At 50.5% G+C, this 26,547-nt stretch overlaps 1 protein-coding gene across 1 annotated transcript in view; it reads left to right on the top strand.

Moving 5' to 3' along the window:
- Positions 1 to 1,518: 1,518 nt before the first annotated feature.
- COL26A1 (collagen type XXVI alpha 1 chain) overlaps positions 1,519 to 26,547 on the top strand; it is a 177,248-nt gene continuing 152,219 nt past the window's right edge. The window contains exon 1 of the mRNA XM_054589277.1: positions 1,519 to 1,676. Coding sequence (XP_054445252.1) covers positions 1,519 to 1,676 — 158 coding nt within the window. The remainder of the gene's footprint in view (positions 1,677 to 26,547) is intronic.

The following is a 26,547-nucleotide window of genomic DNA, read 5'->3' as shown; positions in this document are numbered from 1 at the left end:
AGCAACATGGAATTTTCTGGTCTTTAAGATCTCATTATGCAAGTAAAGGAGGGGAAGGAGGAAGACAGAATGCTTACAAATTCCTGGGTCAGGGAGATGACCTCATCATTTATTGTACATTGGCCAACAGCCCAAGGAGCACAGTTCAGATTCTTTCTGGGGGAGGCATTGAAAATCCCTTGATAACCCAAATTCTCCAGATCTTTTAGGCCTTGAGAAAGGGATGAAGAGCGAGAAGAAGGAAGTGGTCCTAAGTCCAAGTCATGTTTTCCATTAGGGGGCTGTCCACTCTGACATAGGCTCTACCCATCCTGATTCCTAGATGGAGACTCTGGACTTGGGAAGTGTGGCAGTGCCACTGAAAAGGCTCCGGCAGGATTTGAAGGAACTGAATTGCTAAGGATGAGTAGTTTGGGGAGAGGGTGGAGTGGGCTGGGTATGATGTCCTGGGATGTGTACGCCGGGGGTACATATTGGAATATGCAAACAAGAAGGCAAAAGCCAATGCAGTGTTGCAGCCCATTACGCACTTCAATATTTGATGCCTTCTTTCCAGTCCTCCAGGTATTTTATAGACTGTTCCACTGTTAGCAGGGGCAGAGCCAGCCTCAGGGCCTCTGCCAGCCCCTCGGATGCTTTTGGGAGAACCAGAAAAAGACTCCCAGCTTGGGGAAGGAGGCCCAGGATGGGTCTCAAGTGGCATCTGTCTCTTAGGCAGGGTAAAGTGCTGTGGGGATCCTGCAGCCCAGCTCATGTGTAAAAGATGAGAATGTATTTATTACACCTTCCCTAGCATCTTTCTAGACTGGATGCCTCATTCATCTGAGATTCTAGGGACCAGTCCTCACCCAAACTGAAAGCTTCCCTCCTTCCCAGCTACTTCTCACAGGAAGAGAGAGCTCTGGAGGTAAGGGCTGAAGGTGAAAGGGGGAGACTGGGTGTGCAATGCTTTGGTCCAAAGAACCCTGGAGTGGGAGCGTGTATTTTTCTGGCTTAATGTTTTTGAGCCTCAGTTTCCACCTCTGAAAAATGGAGAGAGCCTAAGAGCAGTATTGTGGGGATTTAAACAATTTTCCCAGGTGAAATTGCCAGGCAAGGAGTGGGTGCTCCACAAGCATTTGCGGACCCGGAGAGGGTTTGCTTGGGACAGTTCTTGAGTGTGTGTGTGGGGACCCCGGCGCAAGGTCTGGTTTTCAGGGCTTTTCGGCTTCTGGGGCTTCCAGCGGAGTTCGACCCCAGCTCTGCGGCGACTGCCGCCTCCTGGGCCCCGGGCCGCCGAGGGTTAATGAGAAAGCCCCACGCCCCCTTTGACGGCGTAGAGCCCACCTCACTGAATTTTAAAAGGCGGCCCCGGAGAGGCGTGGGCGCCCCCCAGACACTTTCGGCTCGGACCCGGGCTCCGCTCGCCGGCTCCCTCGCTCCTCTCCGGGCGGGGGCAGGGCGTTCGGTCCCGCCGCTGGTGTGCTCCCCACTGTCCTCCCGCCTGGGGCTGCGGGTCCCCGCAGGCGGCCGCGCAAGATGAAGCTGGCTCTGCTTCTGCCCTGGGCGTGCTGCTGCCTCTGCGGGTCGGCGCTGGGCACCGGCTTTCTCTACCCCTTCCCGGCGGCAGCCCTGCAGCAGCACGGCTACCCCGAGCCGGGCGCCGGCTCCCCCGGCAGCGGCTACGGGGGTCGCCGGTGAGTATCGAGGCCGGTGGGGCCTGGGGGCGCCGGGCAGTCGAGGACTGGGGGCAGGGGACGCTGGGTGGTCAGGGGCTGCAGACAAGGACCGTGGGGGTTGGGGGAGCGGGGCGTCGGGGTCTGGGGGCGCCGGGCGGTGGAAGTATGGAGACTGGGGACGCGGGGCGGTGGATGCCTGAGGATAAAGACAGTGGGGGCTGGAGGCGCGGGACCGAGAGACTATAAGGTGCGGGGCCCACCCTCTCCTCTTTTCCTTGCTCTCCCATCCTCCTCCCCTTGTGCTCCCGGCTTCGGGTGGAGGTGGCTGAAACCTGAGGCAGGGCCAGGGGGAGGCGGCCGTTGGCTGGCCGGGGCTGGATGGCTCAGTCCCTGGACGTACACCGGCTCACGTGGCGCCGCCTCGCTCACCTGCGCGACCGCGGCTTTGTGTTGGGCAGCAGGTTCCCGGGTTGCCAAGGCCGCTCGTCCAGGTCCCCCGCCTCTCCTGCGGGCTGCCCAGGGGCACTGGAGGAGCAATTCTGTCCGGTTTTGGGGGCTAGGTCTGCGGAAGAGCCTCGGCTGCGGCCGTCAAGGCACTTGGAGACGTGGAACCGGCTCGGATCGAACGGATCCGCGTTGGGTCTGAGACGCGGCCGGGTCACAGAGCCCGCGGTGCCTGGACCCACGGCTGCCTCCTCCTCTGCCGGCAGGTGGCGCCCTGGCCACCCCCGCGAAGGTTAAGGCAGGGTCTCCTCGCGCGGAGGTTGAATGCTCTTAGAAAACGTACCGTAAGCACGCAAGTAAAAGTTGCCAAACGCCTACTTTGCGCAACTCACTAGAAATTAGCTTTCCCCCATTTATTACTATTTATTACTCATACGGCTGTAGTACTTCTCTGGAACGCACAACCTGCACTCGAAGCATCCATCTCTTTTGATCCTAAAACCATTCCAGGGTTAAATACTGGAGTATTATCTTTGCTTTAATCGAGGAAACTGAGGCCCGGAGAGAGGACCCCAACTCAGTGGCAACTCAGGACTGACCTCTTGTGCTTTCTGGCACCATTCTGCTTATTGCTCTGGAGGAAGGCAAGAAGCAGACCCTAGGTCTTTTCTCCCCCTGGTATTTACCAATCCTGGGAGGGCGACAAGGATGAATTCTGGCACTGTCTTATGGGAATGAGACGGGGATATTTTGTGCTGGGAAGAACATACACTTAGTGGCTGGATAAGGCGAGACTCAGAAGAGCTTATAAAAATGCTTCTGGAAAACCTTGCATGCAATTTTATTTTCCCCCATTCTGTTTGGAAATACTTACCCAAAGCTTCTATTCTCCAAACACCCACATTAGCGTGGCTTCTGCACAATTCCGTATGAGAAGAGTCTGAAAGATAAGCTTTTCATGATGCAGAATGATATATATATAGCATGATTTCATTTATGAAAAAAATCTCTGATCTTTGTCTAGGTATATAAGTGCCTGGGAAAAAAGTTTGTAAGAAACCATTTTCCATGGTTACCTATATGGAGAGACCTAGGGCTGGGCTGGGGGAAGGGAGAGAGTAAAAGAGAACTTGGATTTTTTTTCCTCTGCCTGCGCCTTGTTTGCATGTTTTACAAGGAGTGTATATTCATGCATTACTTTTGTAATTAAATACTGTGGAAGGAAAAAAAAAAGGCTCCTGCAGCCTGGAATATATACTCTGAGAGGGGCTAAAGGTGAAGTCCATGAAGAGAATGAGTGAATTGAGGTGGGGGCCCTGGTGTTTGGTGAGCTGGAACTTGGGGATCTCTGCAGAAATTTGGAAGGGATTGTCTTAGCACAAATAAAAACAGGCCCAAACAAATGTGGTGATCTTCCAGAACTCTTTCCATCAGGATGGGAGCAGGGAGAAGGTATAATTAGGTTCAGGGAGGATCTGGATGAATTTGTGGAAAATAGATTCACAAATAGGATACTAGTAGGTGTTAAGGAGGCATGGGGCAGGTTCCAGATCTTGAGACTGATGCTCCAGAGTGTAACTGAGCCCTTCCACGCAAAGCCCAGTGTGGGCATTGCAGGCTTCAGCTGGCCTTGTAGCCCCTATTCCTGTGTCTCATAGTCACAGGTGACCCGTGTCCTTGAAATTCAGGAACCTCAGAAGCAGAGGGCTTGGGGACAGCATTTAGAATGGTCCACTTCACAGCTTTGGCTTTGTGCGTTTGTTTATAGTGGCTTTGTCTCAGTTGACAGGCAAAGCAACAGAATTGTTTTTGACAAAGAGTCTTCCTTTATTTCATGGTATTGCTCCTGTTGGTATCTGATTTTTGGACATGGTTCTAGTGTATGTGAGCGTGCATGTGTGTGTGCGTGTGTGTCTACCCTCCTAGCCAGGTGTCTGGGTCTGACATTTGTTGGGGACATCTTGCCTTACTCAGGAGTGCTCTGCTCTCATCACCTACATCGGAAGCCTTTTGTTTAAGCTATTTTGGCAAAAAGAAAAAGACCCCAATTCCTCAGAGGGCTGTTTCCAGTGGAATCTTTCAGAGTCCTTCGGATGCCAGATAAAAGCTGAAGGGAAATGCAACATCAGCTGTGGGGAGGGCTGCACTAGGGCCTGAGCCCCCAACTCCCTGCCCCGGGGGCCCCGGTTCTTCCATTCTAACCCAGGAGAGAGAATACATGAGTGACGTTCTTTATTTAAAGTATGCAAATCTCACTCTCTTCCCTCTCTCCCTCCCACAAGATTTATTAAGGATCTTGTCTGTTGTCCCCTCCTCTTCTCCGTATCCAACCTGAAAGGGGCCAAAGCAGCAGGAGGTGATCAGCGCTCAGGGCGCGGGTGTAAGACCAGAGGAGGGCCTGTACCCCTTCTGTGGTGCACATCTCCCAGGTGGAGGAGGGAGAAGTTTTAATTTAGATAAAAGATGAAGTTTTAATATTGATTCTTAGAGAGTACTCTTCTAAGAGAAATCAGAAGAGCTGTGGGACCTGCCCGATTTCCACAGAGCTGGGAATGAATGTGTCCGGAGAGCGGGTTGGTGGGCCAGGGGACAAAGGACAGGGTTGCTTCTTGCTTCTCTCCTGAAGAGCGGCACTCATGGCATAAACCACTTACTCCGGTACAGGGCCTGAGCCCCAAGGACAAATGGAAGTCACCTACTGTAGGGCTAACTATCTAATGATGGTCAAACAAGTAGGTTAAGTAGGTTCTCTCCAGCCTTGATGAGCATACCTTCACAATGACTTGGAAGGCTAGGTCCCAACGAGGAGCGCTTAGATGCCTTAGAATTCTGCCCTGGAAGATGTCGAGGGAGAGGGCTGGCCCTGGCCCATCTTTTACCCAGGGTTCCTCTCATACTGTGAGGGTTATGCACAGGCTTACAGGCCCCTGACCCTGCATGTCCAAGTTCAGTCCACACTCCTTAGCCTTGGAAGGATGGCTTGGGAGAAATGGCCTTGGATTTGGGCTTGGGGGCATTTGGGTGGGGAACCTGAGCCCCCAAGAGCTGGGTCTAGAAAGAAGCAGGGGATTGGGTATGTACTTCCTCTTGGCCCCGCAGACTTGTCGTTTCATGCGGGGCACACAGTGAAAGGAGGGAAGAGCAGGGTCCTCTTGAGCGCAGGACCCGGGGCAGGGCCTCTCTGCAGGGCCACTGCTGCTCCCACCCCAGAGGGGTGGGGGTGTCTGGCTCTGCCCCTAATTAATCATGTGAACTTGCATATATTCCTTAACCTCCCTGGGCCCATTTCCTGATGAGTACTCCATGGGAACCAAGACTCAGGGTGTGAGGCTCGCTGGGAGGGCATGTGTACAAGGCGTGGGGAGCAGCAAGGGGTGAACAGATGCTGGGTTTGCAGATCTGACTCATTCCTCCTGGCCCTGTCCCCTCAGCCACACTCACTGTGATCAGAAGATCCAAGTTGTCTGGCCACAGTGCAGGCCCTTCTCCAGCTGCTACAGCCGCCCTCCGGCCCTTCTTGCAGCAGGCCACCCTTCTCCCTCCAGCCCAGCTGACTGGCTGCTCCTGCAGTTCATCTAGGTGTGCTGGGTGCTCTCACTCCAGGTCACACCTTTCATGGTGCTGATACTAACGAATGAGTAACAGTTTCCCCTGAATCACTGTCCCATGCCTGTCCTTTAACTGTGTGACCCTGTGATTCTTACCACACTCTTGGAGTCTGCCCACTCCCTCCCTACCCATTCCGCCATTAGTTTGGGCACTCAGATGTTCAGGTGTGTGACCAATGCCTGGTGTTCTACGCCTTTCCCTCCCCCGCTTTCTTTTTCCATCACCCACTTTCTTTTTTTTTTAAACACTTACAAAATTTTGTGTTTATTTATTTTTAGAGAGAGGGGAGAGAGGGAGAGAAACATCGATGTGTGAGAGAAACACCTCTTGGTTGCGTCTCCCACGCCCCCAACCGGGGACCTGGCTGCAACCCAGGCATGTGCCCTGACTAAGGAATCAAACCGGCAAACTTTCAGTTCACCAACCTGTGCTCAGTACATTGAGCCACACCAGCCAGGGCACTCACCCACTTTCCTTGGCCTCCCTTGACCCTTGCTCCCCTGCAGGAACTGAGACCTCAATATCTTAAATTCTGACCTTAAGCCTTTTTGTCTTTACCTCTCTCTCCCTCGCTCACATGGCTGACCTTCTTTGCTCACTCCGGTCCTGACTTTATGGCCTTTCCAATCCAGCCTCAACCTTGCTGACACCCTCAACTTCCTGTCCTCCCGACCTTCTCCCCCAGCTGCCTGGAAGGGCCCCCCAGAGGACCTTCAGCTTTCTGTGGACGGGCTGGAGGGCTATCAGTCTGTTTTAGCAAAGCGATTGCTCATCGGCAGTGCTGACCTAGCCGCTGTCTGATGAGATCTGCTTTAGTTCTGTAAAGATGACTCTTCCTTCTCCACATTGCTGCCCGATGAATGGACCTTTCTCAGTTGCCATGGAGGCCTTTACCCTGCTTAAAACCCTTTGGTGGCCCACCATCTCCTACATCAGCTTGGCGGACAGGTTTTAACTCTTAGGTCAAGTCTCACTGATTGATAGGAACTGCCCCGATTAGTGTGTTAAGAAGGATTCTGAGGTAGAGTCTGGGCTCAGTGGGGAAGAGGACCAGGACAGTCAAGTGATGTCACTATGAGTGTGGGACAGGAAAGCGGAGGCAGCCGTGATGTATTTGCAGCCCTGGCCTTCATGATAAAATCCACCCTCTCCAGCATTACATGTAAAGACTTTTTCAAAAGCTCATCTTCTGTCTCTCTGCACCAGCTACACCACATTAGTTATTTTTCTCATGGTTTTCTTTCTCTGCCTATGCTTTTTCATTTGCTTGGAATGCCTTTTGCCGATGAGTTAGGTGCCCTCCATGAGCACGTAGAACACTCTGCTTACCTTTATCTCAAGGTATCTCAGCTCAGCAACCTTGATATGTGGACTGGATAGTCCTGTGCTGCGGGGCTGCCCTGCGCGTTGTGGAATGTTCAGCAGCAGCCGTGGCCTCCACCCTACTGAATGCCGGTAGCTCGCTCCACCTCCCGATGTGACGACCAAAAATGTCTCCAGACACTGCCAGATGTCCCCTGCAAGACAAAAATCAGACAGAACCATTGCTCTCTCTGAAACCAAACATTTTGATTTGGAGACATTTAAATATACTGTATTTAAATTTTTTTCAATGGATATTTTCAAGCCTATACACAAGTAGAGAGTAAAATGAACCCTCAAGTGCCCTCACTGGGATTTGCCAACCATTATATTTGCCACCCTTATTTCACCCCACTCCTAAATACTTACTCCTTTTGTGTGTTTGTGTGTGTGTGTGTGTGTGTGTGTGTGTGTAGTATCTTAAAGCAAATCCCAGACCCAGTGTTCATTTCACTGGTAATACTCATATACACCTGATTCCTTACCACTGGACCGTGCCATTACCACACTTAACCAACTCCCAGTCATTCCCTTCTACTGCTACTACTACTCTTACTTCTTATTGCTTATTATTGGATCTACAATCCAATTTACATTCATATTGTTCAATTGTCCAAAAAAAATTTCATTATTGTTAGTTTGTTAAAATCTGGATCTTAAGTAAGGTCCACTTAGTAGTTGTCGTGTCTCCGTAGTCTCTTTTAATGTAGAAGCGTCCTCTCTCCGGAAAAGGAATGCTTCTTCCCTCATGACGTTGGCTTACTGGAAGAAGGCCAGTTGTCCTGAAGAGAGGTCCGTGTTCTACGTTTGGCTGATTGTTTCAAAGTGGTGTAATTAATTTGATATTCTACTCTCTGTATTTCTTTTATATCAGAGATTAGATGTAAAGGTTTGATTAGATTTAATATCACTTTTAGGGGGGAGCAAGAGGCTTTGTAAGAGGTCCAGTTTATCATAGCATATCAGACTGGGTTATAAAGCGAATGTTGTACTGCCTCAGAATTCGTATATTGAAGCCTTACCCCCAATGTGATGGCGTTTGGTAGTGGGGCCCTTGGGAGGTGATTAGGTTTAGATGAGTTCAGGAGGGTGGGGCCTTATGATGGGATTAATATCTTAATATGAAAAGGAAGAAAGAACAAAGAGACCCCCCTCCCCTTTTTTCCCTCTGCTCTGCTAAGGCACGGAGAGGAGGTAGCCTCCTCCAAGCCAGGAAGAGAGTCCTCACTGGGAATGGAATCTGCTAGGACCTTTGCTTTGGACGGCCTAGCCTCCAGATCTGAGAAATAAATGTCTATGGTATTTTGTTACGGCAGCCCGGGGTGACTAATATGGAAGGATAGTAGGCCTTTTCCTGGAGAGCTAGATGTTAAGCATTCACCAGAGCACCACTGTCTATAGGTTTACTTCTCTCTCTCTTTCTTTTCCTTGCAATTTAGTAATTGAAGAAACTAGGCCTGATAGAGTTTTCCTTGTTCACTATATTCTCATGGTGCCTGTTAACAGGTTCTTCTGTCCTCAGTGTTTCCAGAAAACTACAAGTTGGATAGAGAGGCTTGATTGGATCCTTTCCCTCCCTTCCTCCTCCTTCTCCTCATCTCCCTCTATTATTATTATTTTGTCAAAATTACCTCTTTGGTTGTGTAGTATTCTGCCATCAAGAAGCATCTCAGGAATCCCGCAATGTCTGGCCATTGCTTCTTCTTGTGATGTGTTGATGATCTCTGTCTACAACATTATTTCATTAAGGGCTGCAAAATGGTTCTAGTCTAATGCTGACATTTCTTTTTCATTTAATTACTGGAATACTTGTATAAACAATTTTACAATTACCTACTATTTGTAGGTAGCTGTGTTTTGCTTGTTTCTTTTTGCGAGTGGAAGCATGTGTGTGCCTACCTCCTCCTTTTCTTACGCAGAAGTAGGGTACTAGTTATACTGTCCTGCACTTGCATTTTTTTGCTTTACTATCTATGTTCTGTGAAGGCTGCTCTATATCAGGGCATAGGGACCTTCTGCATTCATATTTTTTTCTCGATTTAAAAAATTGTGGTTAAAGTACATGTAACCAAAGTTACCATCTTAGTCATCTTTCAGTGGACAGGTCAGTGGTAGTAAACACACTCACAGTGTCGTGTAGCCGTCAGCACCACCCGTGTGCGGAGCCTCTGCTGTCGCCTGCATCCGTCTTCACAGCGCCGTGGTTCTGCGGGTTGCGAATGACTGCCGTTTGTACAGCTCGCCCCTTGCTGGGAGACATTGTGTTGTTCTCACCTTTTGTCACATACAATGCCACATTAGAAGGTATTGTGCATTATTCATTTTGTATTTTTTGCAAATGAATCTTTAGTGTACATTTTTTAAAAGTGGGTTTTCTGAGTGGAAAGGTAAATGCATATGTCATTCTGTTAGTGTCACATCGCCCACCAAGGGATCTGTCATTTTATGTTCCCATCAGCACTTTTTCCTACGAGGTGCATGTGGAGCCGTTCAATGGTGCTGGGTCAAAATGGCCTTGCAGGGGTGGGCAGAGACTTCCCTGGCCTCTACCACCTGCAAGCCCGGGCCGCCCCTCACGTTTGTGGGGCCTGGGGCCGGGGTACAGACAAAGGCCCGCATACTATATGTCTAAATATTTAGAAGTTATAAATCAGGCTTACAAACTGTTAAAATTTATTCTGTCATTGACCTTGACAAATGCACCCTCCTAATGACCCAGCGGGCCAAGTTCACATTTAGAACTGGCTTCCTTGAATTTTTTGCTGGGCTCAGTGGCTCAAGGACAGTCACCCTTCACTTTCCTTCTTGTCCTACCTCGCCCCTGGTATGCGTACCCTGTGGACTCTCTAGCCCCAGCCCTGTCTCCTCCACTCACCTTAACAGCTGCCACTTGGGCTCAGCTGTTTGGGAAGGGAATCCCAGACCCCTGGGTACCTATGCTTGGTCTGCAAGGGGCCTGTGGGTTCTGGGGGTCATGTTCCCTTGACCCCACAGTCTCTTTGTCCTGTGGGGAGGGGTGTGGCGAGAGGGGGGCCAGGGTGGGGCCCTTGAAAAGACAGCACAGAGAGTGGGGCTCCTCTTGCCCAAATTTAAGGCAGTTCTGTGAAGCTTCTACCTCTGGGGAGATGTGGAGTGGGTCTTGGGATGGAGTGAGGACAAGTGTACCCCAAATCCTTGCCAGTTGGGTGACCTTTTCCCAAATGTCCCCAGTCATAAAGGCTGCATCACAGTGGCCCAGTTAAGTTGTCTGCGTTCAGATGTTCTCTTCTCACACCTTCTCTACCTTAACTGCTCTTCATGCCCCAGTAGACTGAGTGCCGAGGGGGATGCCACTCACCCGCCCATTTGGGGCCCAGCCCAGAGCTCAAAATAGAGGTGGGCTGTGCCTGTCGTGTCGAGTGAAGCAAATCGCATCCACCAAGGACCCACCAGGGCCGTGAATATAGAGCGGATGCGGGTCCTACCCAGGGTCGCCCTGCAGTCCCTGTGGCGTGGGCGCGCCGCGGTCCCGGACATACACCCCCCTTTTAGAAATGACAAGGCGCACCAGGAGGGAAGCCGCCAGGGCTGTTCATGGGAATTTTTTTCGGCTCTTTTCAAAACACAGCTATATTCTGGCCTGATGTTCAGGATTTTTACCCACTTTCAGGTGGTTCTAAGAAGCGATGGCATGGAAGTCAGAACTTGCGACTGCTTTTTGATTTCCGTTTAGAAACTCTCTGGCGAGTCAGTTTGGGAAAGGGCCCGCCCCTGATGTGAGGACACCGCTGCACTGGGCCCCGTCCCTCCCCTCTTTGCCCTCCCCGACTGCCCCCTCGCCGGGTCTTGCTCCTCCCTTCAGGCCCCCCAGTCAAGGCCCTTCGACCAGTGCAAGGGCCAGGGCCTAACGCTAAGCAGGGTCCCATGCGTGGGATTTAATGCTTTGTGCTCGCCATCTTGAAATTCTCAGTACTCTTATCTTTAAATGTGTGCTTTGTCAGTGAGGTCCGATGGGACCATGGAGCTTACTCAGGGACTTGATCCTCAGCCTGTGCCATGGCCACCTCTCATGGCTTCTTACCACTGCCTCCGACCCCTTCCTTGGGGAGGGTTCTCAGCTGCTTGCTCCCCACCTCTGGCACCCCAGGTTGGGCCCCCCAACCGCTGCCCTCTGACCTCTGCTACCCTCTGCCTCTGGCCAGAGCCTGGGTGTGGGCTCAGGGAGGGTTGGGATTGGGGGCATGCACCCGTGACATCCTGGAGTGGGGCACGGTGGCTGCAGTCCCTGCCCTGGTCCGGCAGTGCCACAGAGTGTTCAGCGGGGTGACCAGGCAAGGGAGAGCCTCTTGTCACCCTGGCTTCCAGCGTGTCTTGAGGCAGAAGTGGCCGTACCCTTGAGGGTGTCCTGTCTGCTGTAGGATGGTGGGCCCTTCGGAAGGGCCTGGCCTCACTTCCCTGCCACCGGTGGGGCACCGAGCTTCAGTACCATGGCTGGGGGGACGGGTTGCACACAAGCATGCTTGCACACCTTCGAGCTGCTGGGAGGGGCGCGAGGTGCCTGTGAGGGTCTGCACTTGCCCGCCAGTGCGCCTGTGCTCGAGGGAGCACGTGTGAAACAGTATACAAGGGACAAGTCGAGAGGGAGAGTCTTAAGAAGCAAGGGGAAAAGCTATGTAGTTTAGTACTTTTAATGACACATTTTCCCCAGCTTTTTAAATGAGAGGCCCTGCACTTTTGTTTTGCACTGTGCTCCACAAATTATTTAGCCAGTCTGGCTCCCGTGTTTTAGGGACAGCATTCCCCAAACAGCAGAGCACTGACGGGCTCATCAGGATAAACTGGGGAGATAAGAGAATTGGATCTCCAGACCTACCCATGACTCAGGAAGTCTAGGGCCTGGAGATGTGTTTTAATGGCTTTCCAGGTGCTTTCTTTGGTGCAGCCAGGTTTAGGAAGCGCTGCATGGAGAACAGAGTTTTTTGAGAGTCTTTCATCATGACCCATAATAAGAAATACCTTTTATATGGTGACTGGGAACGCCTGCCCACGCATGCATACATACACATCTGAAACAAGTTTCACAAAATAATGCTTACTGTTACCATATGTGATTCTCTCTTTTTTATTGTATTCTATCTAGTTCATAAAGTAGTGCTTGCCAAGACTCAGAAAATTGATTCCACAGACCCTCTAGGTTAAGACCTGCAGCGAGAGACCCCACTCCCTGGGGGAATGCAGGGGTCTCTTCGCCTCTCGCTTGTTCCAGTTCCCTCGCCTGGTCCTCCAGACTCGGACTTCGAAGTCTTTCTCTTGTTGTTTCAGTGGCACTAAGGTGCTTGGCATGCCACTCCCTCACCCCCAAATGCCTCTCCCATACCAGGGCTCCACCGCCGCTGGGCAGTGTTTGCAGGAAGTCCCCTGGACTGCCCGCTCTGTTCGCCTCTCTGCGAGCAGCTCCCTGTGCCTCCTGTATGGTGCCTGTTTGTGGTGTGGGTACTGAGAATTTACTTCCCGCCTCCCTTCCCTTCCCGGTAGATGGAATCGTTTCTCCTGCCTGTTTATGCCCTGGCGTAGCCCTGACCGGCCCACCCGGGACAGGAGCGCATGAGTCTTCGCTGCCTCCCGCCCACCGCTGCCTCTGGGGAATGCGAGCTTACCCAGGCCAGGCATTTGACTACTCAGCCTTCACTGACTCACAGTGGGCAGGCGGGAGCTGGGGACTCAAACGGGAGGGCAGGGGCACCGCCCGAGACCTGTGCAGGCACCCTCATGGCTTACTTTCGAGAAGTTACTGTCGAGCACCTACTGTGTACTTGGCACCGAGGGTACTGAGGTGATTGATAAGTCAGACCTAGCCTCTGCCATTGATGAGCTGAGAGACTGGCTGGGGCAGGCAGACCTGGGAACAAGTGTGGAGTTTGCTGTCACATAAATGCGCGTGAAGCGGGGCGGGCGGCAAGGGGCGTGTATGTAAGCAATTACTTGTCTGAGAGAGTTAGGGTGTATGGGAGTTTGGGTCTTTGTACCTCAGTTTTTTCCTTTGTAAAATGGGAACACTCATAGCATTTACTTCATAAAGTTGTTCTAGGGCTTAAATGAGTTAATAAAGTGCTTAGGAAAACATGTAGTCAAGTGGTGTGTAGTGTGCTAACGTGCCTTGCAAAGGTGGGGAGGATGGGAGATTTCACAACATGGGAGGTCATGGATGGTGTTCCAGGCTTCGTACTTCGGGAAACACTGGCTTAGTGGATCGGTCGGGAAACACTGGCCTAGTGGATCGGTCTGTACGCCGAGGGCTCCCCAGAAGAGTCATGTTTTAAGTGGGTCTTGTAGGATGCGCAGGGTGTTCTCAGCGGTGACTAGGCAGTGCATTTTGGGTGGACAGAACAGCCGTGTAAGGGCTGGGAGGCGTGACAGTACCTGACATGTGGTTAGTGCAGTTGAGTTAAGAAGGACTAGACCGTGGGCCGCAGGCAGCTGGGGGTAGGGGTGCAGGCTGGACCTTTAGAGCCTGCATGCAAAGCTGCTTTTCTGCCACCCTAAGGAGCTTGGGCGTTATGTTGAGTCAGGATCGCAGTGGGACTGGTGCCAGCTTTGCTGGTGGGGGAAGATGGGGCAAAGGAGAAGAGCCAGAGGAGGGAAGTGAGCTAACAGTGTCAGGAGACCTGCAGCTGGGCAGAGGCGGTGGGGAGCAGCAACAGGGAGAGGATTCTCAGTCTTGCAGCTGGCAGTACCTGGCTGCTGTGGACCAGGATAGGTAGGGGCGGGTTGCGAACCGTGGCTTCCGGGCCTTCCCAGTGCCCCAGGGATGCTGGGCGCCAGCTGCTTTGCTCCTTGGAACATTGCAAAGACTGCCGTGTTTCTCAACTTTGAAAAGGCAGCACGGGACAGCGTTCACACACCCTCTGTTTTTGTGAAATACTTGTGTTCATGGGTTTTGTCGCCTAATTTTAGCATCTAGCACCCAGCTTGCACATATCAAGTATTCTGTGACTGCTTGTTGAATGAATGCATGAACAGATAAATGCCTTGATATGTCTCCTGTTGGAAACCAAGGCCACGGCCCCTGCCCCCGTGCAGGTCTGCTGCTTGGAGGGGTGCTGGAGAGAGGTCCATGTCTCTGTCTTGTCCCACCAGGCCAGCTCTGGAGGCCACGTTTAGAAGAACCAGGGATACCACCCCCTTTAGGGGTTCTTGCTTTTTAATTGAAGTAGGAGTGGGTGGAAAAGGAAGAGTTTTCCTGAAAATCACGCTGAATGGCCTTCTTCTGATGCCCCATGGTTTTCTGAATTTCCTCTCTCTTCATCTCTCTCTCCTCTCTCCCACTCCGGCTTGTCTGTTATTTTAAAATCCATTCCCAGAGAAACAATTCCTATGGCAATAAGAACACCACTCCAGGCTCCTCTTGGCTTGCACTGGCCCGACACTTCATTGCCGCTTCGAGAGTGTGTGAGCTGGACCCGGACCAACGCTGCCTGGGGCAGGGGAATAGAGTAACAATAACTAACTGTTAGAGGATTTTCGGGAATCCTACGGCCGATCCTATGGAAGTAGACACATGGCACACTGTTCTCCTCTCTGAGGAGTCAAGGGTCCCAGCCTCTCTTGTCTGGTCTTTCTTTTCTTGCCTCCCACAAATCCGGGTCTAGATGTTTCTCTTTGGTGGCCTGTATGAGACCACCTTGAAAGGAGCTGGACACAGTCCAGGTTAATTCTGTAACACTCAGAGAGAGAGGTGTGGGTTCCCACCACCCGCGCCTTGATGTCTGCCCCACCCCCAGCTGCCTCCAGAGTGATCTGCAAGGGGTCAGAGCTGGCCAGGCTGCCTGCTGACCTTTGCCAGCTCCCCCTGCCCGGAGAATATCCGGAGCTTGTTCAGTCAGGTGTTAATGGGAATCATGAGAAAGAAGCTTGTGAACCAAGTTCAACAGTTTCCTTAATAAGGAGGGAGGGTGTGAAGAGCAGGCTCTGGAATCAGGCTTCCTGGGTCTGAATCCCTGCTCTGGGTGGCCCTGATTGAGTCACCTGGCCTCCCTGTGCCTCAGCGTCTCCATCTGTAAAATGGGAGTGATCATAATATTCACTTCATCAGGTCGGTCTGGGGCTTAAGTGCATTAATATTAGTGAAATCCTTAGAACAATGTCTAGTAAACACCATGCAGGCTCCTAAAATGATAAAGGCTTTCCCAGCACGGACAGTGTGCTGACAGGCCTTGCAAACTTGGGAAATGGGGAGTCTCATAGACATCTTGGGCGGCCAGATCCTTTTCCAGGGAGTGTTTCATTAAGACGGTGTTCTACACGATGCGCCCTGGGAAACTGGCCCAGTGGGTCAAGGTTAAACGCCTGAGCAGTCATAGAGCTCTTCGCCCTGTGGGAGCTGGTCCCAGGCTCTCCCCAGGGTCATTTTCAACCTCCCCCTGCAATTGCCCACTCTGGTGCTTCGGCGGAACCAGAGAAATATAGAACCCAAGGTCCTTTGGGTTTTTGCTGAATCCTCACTCAGGTTTTCAAGGCTTTGAGGGAGGGGTTGGGGGGACAGCCGCTGGGGGATGAGCACAGAGAGTCGCCCCCTGAATTTGACTGGGGAGCAGGTTAGAGGGTTTTGAGGCCCTGAGATGCCCCTAGTGAGGTCAGGGGCCAAGGAGTTCTGATGAGCTTTGTGTCCCAGCGGGTATGGCAGCTAAGGAACCCCAAGTACTTCTTCCGATGTGTTCCCTGCAGCCGGCCTGTCGTGACCCGCATCAAGCCAGCACTTCCCTCCATTGACTTGGTACCTCACAAGTAACATGAGACTAATAGGATTGGGCTCAGATTAAATGAGGAAATGGGTTAAATATGCAGACTAATTATTACTCAGCAGTTCCCGCTCACTGGATGAGAGGCTGCTTTACAGCTCCCTTGACCAACTTTTACCTCTCCAAACAAGGTGGGGCGGGGGGCAACAACCCTTGCCGGAGGGTGTCTCTGTGTGTGTGTTTAAGTTGTTTGCACCCGTGGCTGGCTTTGGTTTGCAGCCCAAACATTTTGTGTCTTTGAAAATATCTGGTCCCACCCCCTTCCCTGTTTTGGAAGGACAGGGACTGTGTGGTATTTGCTGAGAAGACCCCCAGTTCCTGGCACTAGGAGGCCCAGCAGAGGGTCCTCCTTGCTTGGAGCCCTTGTGAAAGGCTGAGGCTTTGCTCTTCCCCGGGCGTACCCTCTGGAAGCAGGAGGGCTGCGGCCGCCTGCAGACTCTGCCACCCTGCGGGACTTTGGAGGCGCCAGGGCCTGCCTGCCTGACTCCCGGTCTCACTTGGGAAGCCTTTGGGGGAAGGTGGTGGTTTCCTTCTGATTTGGCTCCTGCTGCCTGTGCCCGGCCAGTTGCCTCTGGCATTTGACATTTTTGTCATTCCTGCTTCTTTGGAAGGGCTTATCTAGGAAATCCGCACTTCCCTCTTCCTGCCTCCCTGTGATTGACTTGGCCACACGGCTGATTCTAGGCTGATTCTCTGGCTTTCAGAGTTCCCAGTCTGCCCAGGCACCCCCCATTTCTGGGGCGATGAAATCCTGGGCTCTTCCTCTCTTTTGTCCCACAGCTGATGATAACAGCTAGCTCAGTCCCTGAAACTCTTTGTCCAAGAGCTCTAAATGTGTGGGGCCTCCCTGGAGAGGCCGCTGAGCAGGTGTGAGACCCCTACCTGGAGGGCCTGGAGGGAGCTCTCTCCGGGCTTCTTGTCTCTCTGGGTTCCCTGCTCACCACCAAGGTTGCTTTTTAACCTCAAGCTGCTTCCTGCCCTGATCAGTCTTTATTTTTCTCTTGGGCCAGCTAACTTCCACTCTAAGCTCAAAGATCAGCTTAAATATCACATCTTCATGGAAACTTTTGCTGTCTCCTGAGGTAAGGTCAGGCCCCTTTGTTAAGTGCCCTCAGAGCTTGCTCTCTGACTTAGACGCTCACAATAACTGTAAGTCAATCCTGTAATTAATTGATTGATGATTAGGTATCTACCCTGACGCTGTAAGGTCTCTGAGGTTGGGGATCCCATCTGCCTTATTTGGCGCCGTATCTCTAGGTTGTTGCAGATCACAGACAGTAGTGGGAAAGGACTAGCCGCTTTGTAAGCTGTGTTAGTTTCCGATGGCTGCTGCAACAAATGACCACAAACTTTGTGGTTTCAAACAACACAAATTAATTTTGTTACAGTTCTCCAGAAGTCCTATGGCCAAAAGTCCGAAATGGGTCTCCCTGGGCGGAGAGGTATCCAAAGGACTGATACTTCTGGAGGCTTCAAGGGAGGATCCGTTTCCTTGCTTCTTCCAGCTTCTAGAAGCTGTCAGCAGTCCTTGACTTACAGCTCCTTTCTTCTCTTCAAACAGCATCCTCCAACCTCTCTTTCCATTTCCTGCCTCTCTGACTCTCGTCCTTCTGCCCACTATCTTATGAGGCCCCTTGAGATTAGATTGGGCCCATCAGATAATCCAGGCTCATCTCCTCACCTCACCGTCCTTCATTTAATCACAGCTGCAAAGTCCCTTTTCTCCTGTAAGAAAACACTTTCACAAATTCCAGGGATTAGGATGGGGGTGATTATTCAGCCCACCACACAAACAGAAATGAAAAAGGAAAGCTACATCGGATATTTGAGGCCTTGGGGAGTTAGATTGATCCTAGATTTTAAACAGTATTAAGACTGAAAGTGGCGAGGAGCATCAGAGGCCTGTGAAGACTTAGTCTTGTGTGAAGAATCATGATAAAAGCTTGGCCTTCCCACCCAGGCTCTGTACAGGCTCTGGGGTCGGGATTTAACCTGAGCTTTCCCCAACTCCCCATTCTTTCCCAATAATTTGAAGTGCCACTTTAATCATATACTAAGTTTCCCTATGTACATGGTCCTTTTTCTGGTGCCAAAACCACACTATTTTTTTAATCTTCATCTGAGGACACTTTTTCAGAGGGGGGGGAGGGGGAAGAGAGAGAGAGAGAGAGAGAGAGAGAGAGAGAGAGAGAGAAATATTAATGTGAAAGAAACATCAATTGCCTGCCTTCTCTTATGTACCCAGACCAGGGATAAAACTTGCAACCTAGGTATGTGCCCTGACTGGGAATTGAACCTGTGACCTTTCGGTTACCAGACAGTGCTCCAACCAGCTCAGCCAAATCAGCCAGGGCAAAACTACACTATTTTAATTACTATATCTTTATCATATGTTTCCTTAGCTGATAGAGCAATTTCACCTTTGTTGCCCGTAGTTATCAAAATAAACTTAGCTGCTTTTGTACATTATTTTTCATTGGTATGGGCTTTAGAATCATCTCTTTTAGTTCTATCAAACATGCTTTTGGGGTTTTGATCTGGGTTGTGTTGACTTAATGGATGAATAGAATTCAGTGTTTATACTATTTCATGTTTTTCAGGAACAATATATGCTTCATTTATCCAGATCTTGTTAGATTCCCTTAGGCATTTTATCGTTTTTACTGCTGTTGTGAATGAGTTTCTTTTGTTCTATGACATTTGTAAATGTTTCTGTTTGACAAATAGGAAAGATGTTGACATGGAGCATGTTGATCTTATATCCAGCTACCTTCATGTATTAAAAAAAATATTTTAATAGTTTTTCAGGTGGTTCTTGAGGGTTTCTGCGTAAGCTGAAAGGAAGGGGCTTTATGTTTCTTACAAAGGATGACAGAGGTAGAGTCTCTGAGGAGAGAGAAAGGGGGTCTGGAAAGTGGATGGTGGCTTGGTCCCACTCACAGTCTTCTCCTCTCCTCTCCTCTCCTCTCCTCTCCTCCTCCTTGTTCACTCTGAAGAGGGGCAGATGTTGTATGGATCCAGGACATGGTTATAACATGATGATATCTTCGCCTCATTTCTTGGTTTATAGGTAGGACAATTTTTGGCATCAGAGGACCCTGGATTCACCCACCTTTCCCTCCCCTACCTCCCCCCAGTTATTAAATAAAGAGCCTAATGATGGATTGTGGTTTCTAGACTCTTTTTGGAGCTAGTCATTCTGATAGGAGGTTAAATCGTTTCTGCCATTATCGCCCACGTTTCCCTTTCTCCCCCTGCCATCAGCAACAACTTATTTTTCCTGAAAACAGCTCTGGACTAGACCATGAGTTGTCAGCTTTGGTATGGCCTTTTTCCTTCTCCCAAGCATCTTTCTGGGGGGTTCTGAGTGCTGGGCTGGGGGTGGGGAGTGTGAGTTTCCTTACTCCCCCTGCTCTGCTTGTCCTGTGCTGGGAAACAGAGCTGAAATGAAAACCAAGGGCCATCTTGACTAGCAGAGCCAAACACATGAACCTGGGTCCTTCTACACAGGTGTCCCAGGTAGGTGGCGTCCCCAACCAAATTACAAGTGGCCCAAAGCATTCTTAAGAGTGAGAACAGTGTTTCAGATTAGCATGATGTCTTCTATAGACTCATGTTAGATATATCTTAGCTCAGGTGTTATCCGTGCATATGGGCCTGACCATGTGGTCTGACTCTGGTCCTTCTGTGCCTGTTGATGTGCATGTGGGGGAATCGTAGGGACAGCTAAGACAGACTCACAGCTGTGTCCTAGAGAATACAGAGGGCAAAATCATGTGTGCGTGGAATCTTGGGACATGCCAGTAAGGAAGCTGCTGGGGATAAGGGATTGTCTTCCTTGGTCATCACTATATCCCTGGCATCTGCCAATATAGAAGCAGAATTAAGTTCAGCTGGGTGGGCATCTGCCAGCTGTGCGTAGGTGGGCGGGTAAGTTTATAAAGGCTCGGCCAAGTTGGGTGCGGTGGGTGGGCCTGATAGCACAGATCTCATACTTGGAACTTTGGAGTCAGGCAAATTTACATCAGAAACTTGGCTCCCCCTCTAGCTGTGGGCAAGTTACTGTTAACATGCATCTGTTTACACATCTGTAAGGTGGGACTAATCAAAGCAAGTTCCTGTGGGAGCGTGAGTGAGCCGTTTGAATCAACGCTGTGTGTTGCCCTTGGAATCCAAGGTGAACAGTGGCCCCTGCAGTTGGTCGTGCTGAGTTCTGGACTGTGTGGCACCTGGCCAAGTGTCTGCCATGAGCCACTTCCCCTGGTCCTGTCCTGGCTTGCTTTATTCTTGTTTCATGCTCTTATTCTGCAGCTGGGCTGCACGCCCCCTGGGGTCAGGAGCCCCATTCTGGATGGCTTTGTGTGCCACGGCAGGCAACCCAGGGCTGAGCATAGATTGTGGGCTAAAACAATCCCTTATTGATTCAGCCATTACAGGACCAACTGGAACACCACTGTGTTTACTTTCCAGTTTGAGAAGTCCAAGTCGCGCAGGAGCGCGTGAGCATGGAGTTGCGTTCTAACCTGGAATGAACCAGGGAGTGAACAGGGAGCCCAGTGGATCTTAATGCGGTGTGAGGGCCCAGGCAATTGCACGAGCAAGGGGTTTGGCAGGAAAGCCCAGTTTTCTGCCTGGTCATTGGCAGGGAGGTGGTAATGCTGGAAGTCGTCTGCTTGTTGGCCTGGAGCAGCTGCACGTGGGGACAGCTGTCTTAGCTTCGGACATAGGATCTGCCCTGAGATTAATAACAGAGCCCGTGGGGAGCAGAGAGGAGCTTGGGTTACCGCGCCAGGAAATTCGCCTGCCCTGCTGACAGTGGGTGGGTAGCCTGCAGGATGGATGGCTCCAGGGCCTGGGGGTGTCTGGGCAAGGCAGCTCGCCACTGGTGCAGCCAATTTTGCCCCCTTGGGATGCAAGCCGACCCTCCCAAGAGCGGCTTTCTTTCCGCTAGACCTGTAACCAGCAGGAGCTGATCTCCAAGACTTATGTGAAGAGTTGAGAATGGAAACCAAATGTTGGTGTCAGGTAGAGAAAGCTGATGGAAGCCCGCGCGCGGCCCGGCAGGCCTAAGAGTGGCGGAGGCTTGGGCTCCGATGGCCAGTCCAGATGTTTAGGTAATAAGGGTCTGACACATTTTCATGAAAAAAAAAAGTGTTTTTATTTCTGATTATATAGATCATTTGGGAAATAGGGAAAAGTGCAAAGAGAGAAATCATTTATGATTTCATTTTGTAAGTTTTAAGTTTTTTATTATTTTTATTGTGGTAAAACATACATAATATAAAATTTGCCCTCTCAGCCACTTTGAAGTGTACAGTTCGGTGGTATTGAGTGCAGTCACACTGCTGTGTGACGGTCACCGCCATCCAGCTCCCGACTCTTTCTAGCTTTCAAAACAGAAACTATACACATTAGACACTAACACCCGATTCCCCTCCCCCACCCCCGGCAGCCACCATTCCATTCTGTGTCTCTATAACTTTGACTACTCTAGGTACTTCATATGAGTGGAATCATGCAGTATTTTTACTTTTGTGACTGGCTTACTTCACTCAGCATAACGTCTCTACGTTCACCATGTTGTAGCATGTGTCAGAATTTCCTCAATTCTTAAGACTGACTAATATCCCACTGCATGTGAATAATGTTGCTATGAACAAGGGTGTACAAATATCTCTGTGAGTCCCTGATTTCAGTTCTTTCGGGTATATATACATAGAAACAGAATTGCTAGATCATATGGTAATTCTATTTTTAATTTTTGATGAACTACCATACTGTTTTTCATAGTGGCTGCACCACTTTGCAGTCCCATGAACAGTGCAAAAGCATTCCAATTTCTCTACATCCTTGCCAACATTTATTTTCTGATTCTTTTTTGGATAGTAGCCATTTTAATGGGTGTGAAGTGGTATCTCACTGTGGTTTTGATTTGCGTTTTTCCAGTGATGCTTGATGTTAAGCATCTTTTCATGTGTTTATTGGCCATTTGTATATCATCTTTGGAGAAATGTCTATTCAAGTTCTTTGCCCATTTTTAATCAGATTTTTTGTTGTTGTTTTTGAGCTGTAAGTATTCACTATATAGTCTAGATTTTAACCCTTTATCAGATTTGCAAATATTTTCTTCCATTGTGTGGGTTGCCTTTTCACTCTGTTGTTTGTGTCCTTTGATGCACAAAATTTTTTAATTTTGATGCCATCCAGTTTATCTATTATTTTCTTTTGTTGCCTGTGCTTTTTGGTATCATATGCAAGAAATCATTGCTTTATCCAATGTCATGAAGCTTTTTTTAAAAATTGATTTTTAGAGAGAGAGAGAGGAAGGAGGGGAGAGGGAGAGAGAAGCATTGATTGGTTGTTCCACTTATTTATGCACTCATCAGTTGCTTCTTATATGTGCCCTGACTGGGGATTGACCTGCAGCCTTGGTGTATGGGGACGCTGTTCTAACCAACTGACCCGCCTGGCCAGGGCAGGGAACTTTTGTCCTGTTTTCTTCTATGTTTTGCCCTACGAGTTTTATTCCTTTAGGGTACACATTTAGGTCTTTGATCCATTTTGAGTTAATGTTTGTATGTGGTGTAAGGTAAGGATTCAATTTTATTCTTTTATATGTGGATATCTGATTTTTTCAACACTATTTGTTGAAAGGACAGCCCTTTCCCTGTAATTTCATTTTTGAGAGTCCTATTTCCTTTTGGTATTTGCTCTGTGCTTGCTTGTCTATCTGTCCGTCTATCTATTATCCATCTATCTACTTATCTATCATTTTTCAGAGTTGAAATCACATAGGATATATTAAAGAAGAAGGTTGGTATATTTAGTTTTGAGTCCTGCCTTTTTTTAAACACAATTTTCCAGAAACCTCAATGAAGTGGTCTTCATTCATTCCATAGATATTCCAGATGACCACAGTTTACGAGGGACTGTCAGTTGTTGAGTGTACAGAAATGATTCGGAAGAGGTCACTGCCTTAAAAGTCCAATAGAGGAGAATAAAGGAACAACGATCGCAAGAGGCCTGGAGTCACAGAGGTCTGGCCAAAAGGATATGGAATAGAGGCAGGAGCAGTGTGGTACCCAGGAAAGCTGGGGTGGGGGGGCGGCTTCCCAAAGGGGATGACGTTTGAAGAGGCTGAGAAGGGGAAGGCTGAGAACAGGGAGCGAGCAAAGACTCAGCAAGGAGGTTGGGGAGAGCCCTGCGTGGCTTGGCCCAGGCTTCTGAAAACAGGAGGCGGGCAGCAAGAGTGGAGGTGAGTATGAGCCACTCGATGGAGGGCCTGCCCGGCCTCGTGGAGAAGTTATGGTTTGTCCTGGGGACCACAAGGAGGCCTGGAAGGAGGGGCGGGACATGGGCTACTTGATGTGATGCCCAGTCATAGGTGCAAACAACTGAGGACAAAAGCAAGGGACAAATAAGTAAATGTGCGACTGAGTGCCTGACCCACGCTCCCTCAGGAAACTGAGGCACTTACTCTTCCTCCGGAGCAGGTCCGTCACTTCAAGGGGTCCTGGAGTGAGGTTCTCATCTGCGATTTGTTCCACCAGATCAGCTTTGCAGAAGCCACTTTAAAGAAGCCACGGAGGCCACCAGCTTTAGGGGTCTTGCTTCTTGCTTTGAAGTGGGAGTGGGTGGAGAAAAGGAAGTTTTCCAGAAAATTCCTTGAGACAGCCTCAATGTAAATAATCTGGTCTGGTCTCTCAGGAATTGGGAACCACTTCTCTGAGGCTGGGGAGGTGAGGGCCTGCCGCAGGGGGCTGTACTGCCCGCCAGGCTGTGCAGGGAGGGGGCCTTGCCGGTGGGCCTCCCACAGACCCTGTCTCTTCCCCCTGTGGCTTCAGGGCTCCCTCAGCAGAGTGTCCCCCACCTCAGGTCTCCTCTTTGGCCTGTGCCCTTTGTCTCCACCCTGCCTCTCAGGACTGACCTGCTAATGAAAGCCTTCTGTGCGGAGGTCAGCGCAGCCTGGCTGTGGTAACAGAGGCCTCAGGGGGGACAGGGCAGAGGAAGGAAAGGGGGAAGGGGAGGGCCCCAGCCTTCAGAGCAGGAGCAGATGGCGAAGAAAAACATGGGCTTGTTTGTCTCTCTGGGGGTCCAGTTCTAGTACAAGATGGAAGTTTCTTTGGTCTCTGGAGTTTGCTTATACATAAGCACATGTGGGAGTGTGTGGGGGGTGTGGGTCATCCCCCTCACGCGGGAAGCGCTGAGGCCTGATGGGGATTCTGGTTGTCGTTTACCTTCCCAAGAGCCTGACTTTGGGGTGTGAATTCAACCCGGGCAGAGCTGTGACCCCCCCATGCCCTGCATATCTTGGGGGTGCGTCAGTGAAGGGTCCTGGGGAGTGACAGTTGGACCCAGGAGGCTTCGGGAGAAAAGGAGAGTCTTCATCTTCCTTGTCAGCCCTTGTAGATCTTCTCCGTGACTCTCTGGGGGAGGGAGTAGTCTCTGCATTTGGACCCAGGGTTAGAGGCCTTTCCCATCCTCCAGGCTTCAGCTTGGGGTAAATGCTAACCTTCATAGCTTTAGGCTGACCGCGTGTGCTTGGCTTTGTTCCTCATTTTTGGGGCAGCTCTTGCTCCCCGCGCCCCGCCCCCACGGGGAACAAGGCTGGGAGATGAAAAGGGCTCGAATCTGGCTTTTCTGGCTTCATATCCTGTGTCATCTGCATCGTTCAGCTTAAGGCCTGTATTTGGACTGATGGAGTGGCAGGGTGTAATACAGTATAGTGTATTACTAGAAAATGTGAGGCATAGATATTTATTATCGTTCCCAAGAGGAGGGGGCATGCTGAGCCACACAGGACCATGCAGGGAAGCACGAGTCGGTCGGGGGGCGGGGGGGCGGTGGTGGAACAAGCAGGTTAGGGTTGGGTGGTGTGAATAGTTTCAGTGTGCTCGGGGGTGGGAAGGCCGTCCCTAGTTGTCTGGTACTCGGTCCTGGGTGTTTAGGGCAGGTGGGTAGTTCAAAGCATGAGAACTCCATGAAGGAGGTGGCTGGGTGTGATCACTATACACAGTGTAGACTCAGTAATTAAGTATTTTGCTAATTATTTGTTTAATATCTGTGTTCTCTGTTAGACTATACACTTTCTGAGTAGAGAAACCAGGTCTGTCTTGCTCACTCCAGTGCCTGGAACATCCTAGATGCCTAATTATAATGGCAAACACTTACTTAGTGGTTACTATGTGCCAAGGGGTGTACTAAGTGTGTTAGTTACATTAACTCATTTATTCTGCACAAAGGAACCCACCGGGTAGGTGCTATTATTAACCTCCTTTTATAGGGAAACTAGGGCACAGGGAGGTTAAACAGCTTGTCCCTGGTCACACAGCTAAGAGGGACAGAGTCAGGATTTGAATCCATGCTGTCCACGTCTATACCCTTAACACTGTACTACCCGGCCTCTCAGAGCTTGAGGGTAGAGGGTGAGCGATAAAGGACTCACGGATGAGGATGGCATGGCCATCCTGGTTGGGGAGGGCCATGTGCCCCCGTGCTGGCGCCCATACTGGGCCGGGGGGGGTGCATTCTAGGAGGAAAGAGTAGCAGTGTGGGAACACAGGGCAGGTGGAAGGCGTACGGGGAGGGGAGGGCGCCTGGGAGGCAGGAGGACGTAAGCCGCTGAGGAAGGGCGTAGTTCCGGGCAGAGGAGTAAGAGGTTGCTGTGGGTTTCACGGCAGAGCTGAGACAGAGGAGGTGGGCGAGGGGCCGAAGGGGTTCTCCAGGTTGGTGGAAAAAGCAGAAGCAGAGGTGCCCTGGGGGTAGGCAGCAGTTCTGGCACTTTTGAGCCATGTGCATCCACCTCCTGTGCTCCCCCCGTAGGAACCTCTGCGGTTTCTTTTTGCATCAGTTGTTTTGAACCACACGCCCTCTGTATTAACTTGGGACCAAGTGTCCAAACACTGGGCTCGTGGTGACCTCTGGGAGCCCGGAAAGGGTGATGAACGCTTCTGACCCAGTTCCCACTTGTCTGAACTGCGCCTCCCTCTGCAGGCCCAGAGTGGCCACCCCGTAGCTGTGTGGCCCGGGGCCAGCCACACGTGGGAGGCAGGATGGTGGCCCCAGTGATATCCACGTCCTAAGCTCCAAGCCTGTGACTATGTTACCTTATGTGGTAAAATCACTTTGCAGATGCTATTAAAGATTTTGAGATGGGAGATTATTCTGGATGATCCCAACAGGCACAACCTAATCACAGGGTCCTTACAAGAGGGAGGTAGGAGGGTCAGAATGAATAGATGGGACGATGGAAGCGAGAGGTTGGAGTGACGTGAGGAAGCCGCCTCCAGCCGGGGAAGGCAGGTGGCCTCCAGGAGCTGGAAAAGAGAAGGAACAGGATCTCCCCTAGAGCCTCCGGAGGGACTGGTCCTGCCAACACCGTGACTTTGGCCCAGCGAGACTGATTTTGGACTTCTGACTTCCAGAACTGTAAGATAATAAATATTTGTCATTTTACATCGCTAAGTTGGAGGTACTTGGTTACAGCAACAATAGCTGTTCCTGGGACCGTATGCCACAATAAAGCGGGTTTCCATCCATGAACAGATGATTAGATAAAGGAAATGTGGTAGTTACATGCAAAGGAATATTATTCAGCCTTAAAAAAAGAAGGACATCCTGTCATGTGTGACAACGTGGATGCACCTCTGGAGGAGAGGATACTAAGTAAGAGGAGCCAGACAAAGAGGAAAAATACT

The sequence above is a fragment of the Pteronotus mesoamericanus genome, unplaced genomic scaffold (genome assembly GCF_021234165.1).
Source record: "Pteronotus mesoamericanus isolate MK-2021 breed Mesoamerican mustached bat unplaced genomic scaffold, CSHL_Meso_final scaffold_167, whole genome shotgun sequence".
Classification (NCBI taxonomy): domain Eukaryota; kingdom Metazoa; phylum Chordata; class Mammalia; order Chiroptera; family Mormoopidae; genus Pteronotus; species Pteronotus mesoamericanus.
This window is presented reverse-complemented; position numbering and strand designations above follow the sequence as displayed.